Below are 3,575 nucleotides of genomic sequence, written 5' to 3' on the forward strand. Positions count from 1 at the left end.
ATGCCTCTTATACTCCCGCACCCCGCTCCCCTGGGCTTCCTGATCCCCCCCTGCACCCCGCATCCCCCCTGCACCCCGCATCCCCCCGGGCGGGGACCCCCGAGCTCTCCCCGCACCCCGCTGCCCTCCCGGAGCCGGCGGGCGGCCCCCGGAGCGGCCCCACGGTCGTTGCCTCGCTGGGGACAAAGGTCTGGCCGCAGCTCGGACCCGGGGCCGAGGGGCCCCGTTCCCCCCCCGCCACTGCCCGACCTGCTCCGGGCACTGGGGCCGCGCTGGGGCTGGGGGGAACCCCCGGGACAGGCTGGGGGGCTGCTCCCATCGCCCCACGTCCCCTTGTCCCCTTTCCCGTGGAAGGGTCACCAGCTCTGGGGCAGCCCCTGGGTACAGGGGTCCTGTGGGGGCTGTCCCCTGCCCATGGGGGGGTCACTGCCACTGCAGTGCGGCCGGGGGGGCTCCCATGGGGGGCTCCCCTTATCCTACACCCCCACACCAGTGTCCCTGCTCTGCTGGGCAGCACGGCCAAACCCTCTGGATCCAGGGGGACAGACTGGAACTGGGGACAGAGCCAGCCCAGACCGGGCACAGGGCTCCCGGTGTGCACCGAGGAGCTCCCTGCAAGCCGGGCAGTGCAGGCAGCTGCCCGCAGGACTGGCAGTGAGGCCTCTGGATCCCACTTTGCTGGCCATTCCCGGCCATTCCTGGTGATTCCCAGCGATTCGCGGCCGTTCCTGGTGGTTCCTGGCCATTCCCGGTGGTTCCCAGTGGTTCCCAGTGGCTCCCGGCTGTTCCCGGTGACTCCTGGCCGTTCCCGGTGGTTCCTGGCCATTCCCGGTGGTTCCCAGTGGTTCCTGGTGGCTCCCGGCCGTTCCCGGTGGCTCCTGGCCATTCCCGGTGGTTCCCGGCCATTCCTGGCCATTCCCAGTGATTCCCGGCCATTCCCGGTGTTCCCGGTGGCTCCTGGCCATTCCCGGCCGTTCCCGGTGGCTCCTGGCCATTCCCGGTGGTTCCCGGTGGTTCCCAGTGGTTCCTGGTGGCTCCCAGCTGTTCCCGGTGACTCCTGGCCGTTCCCAGCCGTTCCCGATGGTTCCTGGCCATTCCCAGCCGTTCCCGGTGTTCCCGGTGGCTCCCGGCCGTTCCCGCCATTCCTGGTGGTTCCCGGCCATTCCTGGCCGTTCCCGGTGTTCCCGGTGGCTCCCGGCCGTTCCCGGCCATTCCCAGTGATTCCCGGCCATTCCCGGTGTTCCCGGTGGCTCCTGGCCATTCCCGGCCGTTCCCGGTGGTTCCTGGCCATTCCCGGTGTTCCCGGTGGTTCCCGGCCGTTCCCGGTGTTCCCGGTGTTCCCGGTGGCTCCCAGCCGTTCCCGGTGGATTCCCGGTGGTTCCCGGTGTTCCCGGTAGCTCCCGGCCGTTCCCGGTGATGCCCGCTGTCCCGCAGGGGGTACTCCCGGGACGTGGAGGGCAGCTGGTTCCGCTCCCTCTTCGTGCACAAGGTGGATCCCCGCAAGGACGCCCATTCCAACCTCCTGTCCAAGAAGGAGACCAGCAACCTGTACAAGATCCAGTGTGAGTGCTGGTGCCGGGGAGGGCAGCGCAGCTGGGCTGCTCCCCCTGCCCACCGCTGGCACCCCGCTCCCGGGTCCTTGCCCCCTTCCCAGCCCCTCTCTCCTGTCCCTGCAGTCCACAACGTGAAGCCGGAATGCCTGGAAGCCTACAACAAGCTGACGTGAGCACACTGAGGGGCCTTCCCGGCGTCCCAGCGGGGTGTTGGGGTGCTGCTCTGGACTGACAGGGCTGGGAGGGCTCCTGGAGCGATCTGTGTCCCAGTTCTGTGCCTCAGTTTCCCTCCCTGTGAAATGGATGCGTCCCCCGGGCTGTGCCAGGTCCTGTTTGGGAGGGCAAAGAGGGGCCCTGGGAGGGTTTTGGGGCGCTGCCCTCCCCTGTGTGCCCCCACAGAGAGGAGGTGCTGCCCAAGCTCCACTCGGACCCCGACTACCCCTGTGACCTGGTGGGCAACTGGAACACGTGGTACGGCGAGCAGGACCAGGCAGGTGAGGCCTCTGCTGCCGCGGGCACAGGCTCTGCTGGGGTTTTGGGGCGCTGCTCCCCTTGCCCACCCCAAAGCCCTCTTTGCAGTGCACCTGTGGCGCTTCTCGGGCGGGTACCCGGCGCTCATGGACTGCATGAACAAGCTCAGGCAGAACAAGGTACCCCGGGGCGAGCCCCCCGTGCCCCACGGCCCCGTGTCACCCCCCCTGACCCCCGGCCGGGCTGTGCCCCCAGGAGTACCTGGAGTTCCGCAAGGAGAGGAGCCGCATGCTGCTGTCCCGCAGGAACCAGCTGCTCCTGGAGTTCAGCTTCTGGAATGAGCCCCAGCCCCGCCAGGGACCCAACATCTACGAGCTCAGGACCTACAAGCTGAAGGTGGGCATCAGCCTCAGGGGGGCTTCAGGCTGGCGTACCCCGGTTTTGGGGGGCAGCTCCTGGGTGAGGAGACCCCAAGCTGGGTGGGCAGGGGGGTTCTGACTGGTTTTCCTGCCCTGTTTCCAGCCAGGCACCATGATCGAGTGGGGCAACAACTGGTAAGGCACCCCAAGGAGGGGTCCCGGGTGGGAAAAGCTCCCTGTGGAGAAGGGGGGACCCCTGGGGCAGCCCCCCACGTGTCCCCTGCCTCATGCAGGGCTCGGGCCATCAAGTACCGCCAGGAGAACCAGGAGGCAGTCGGGGGGTTCTTCTCCCAGATCGGGGAGCTCTACGTGGTGCACCACCTCTGGGGTAAGGGGGGTCCCCCCGGGGGTGCCCCGGCCTGGGGGCTGCGCTGGGGGGCTCAGGGTGCCCCCCATCCTCTCCCCACAGCCTACAGGGACCTGCAGTCCCGGGAGGAGACCAGGAATGCGGCCTGGAGGAAGCGGGGCTGGGATGAGAACGTTTATTACACCGGTGAGTGGGACCCCCCCGCTTTGGGGGGACCCCCTGGCCATGCTGGGGACCCCCTGGGCTCACCTCCGTGTGCTTTGCTCCCCCAGTGCCGCTGATCCGGACCATGGAATCCCGGATAATGATTCCCCTGAAGATCTCCCCCCTGCAGTGATTTGGGGCCGTGCCGGGGGGGCTCCCTGCACCCCCAGGGGCTCCCTGCCCTGGCTCTGCTGGGGGGTTCTGCTCCCCCTGGCTCCCAGCTCTGCCCCCACCCCATTTTGGGGTGCCCTGGGGGGGCTGAGAGCCGGGAGGGGAAGGTGGGAGCCCCCCATCCTGTGGTGCTGCTGGGGGGGCCGTGGAGGTGGGGGGGCTTAATTGCTCCTGATGAGCCCAGCGGGTGCCTTTGCTGCCAATTAAATATTTAATATGCTAAAGCCTGGGCCCCTCTCGGGGTGGGGAGGACGGGACTGGGGGGGCTTGGTGTGACCCCCCCCAGGCTGCTGTCACCCAGGGGCTGCCCTGCCCCACGTCGTGGGTGCTTCCTGCACTGAAGGACCTGCACCCATGGGTGCTGGGACACACTGAGGGACACCCCAAAACCCCAGTGCCACTGGGGACCCCTTGCCAAGCCCATGGACGCCCCCAAGTGCCATCAGGGAC

General features: G+C 68.5%; 1 protein-coding gene across 1 annotated transcript; it reads left to right on the forward strand.

Moving 5' to 3' along the window:
• Nucleotides 1-1,417: 1,417 nt before the first annotated feature.
• NIPSNAP1 (nipsnap homolog 1) lies at nt 1,418-3,349 on the forward strand (the record flags this gene model as incomplete). The annotated part of the gene is made up of 9 exons (XM_039725820.1): nt 1,418-1,562; nt 1,677-1,722; nt 1,953-2,047; nt 2,133-2,203; nt 2,280-2,420; nt 2,547-2,578; nt 2,677-2,771; nt 2,853-2,936; nt 3,023-3,349. Coding segments are annotated over 9 exons (774 nt in total), but the record flags the coding sequence as incomplete, so codon positions are not given.
• Nucleotides 3,350-3,575: the final 226 nt, after the last annotated feature.

The sequence above is a fragment of the Passer montanus genome, unplaced genomic scaffold (genome assembly GCF_014805655.1).
Source record: "Passer montanus isolate IOZ18808 unplaced genomic scaffold, ASM1480565v1 scaffold57, whole genome shotgun sequence".
Lineage (NCBI taxonomy): Eukaryota > Metazoa > Chordata > Aves > Passeriformes > Passeridae > Passer > Passer montanus.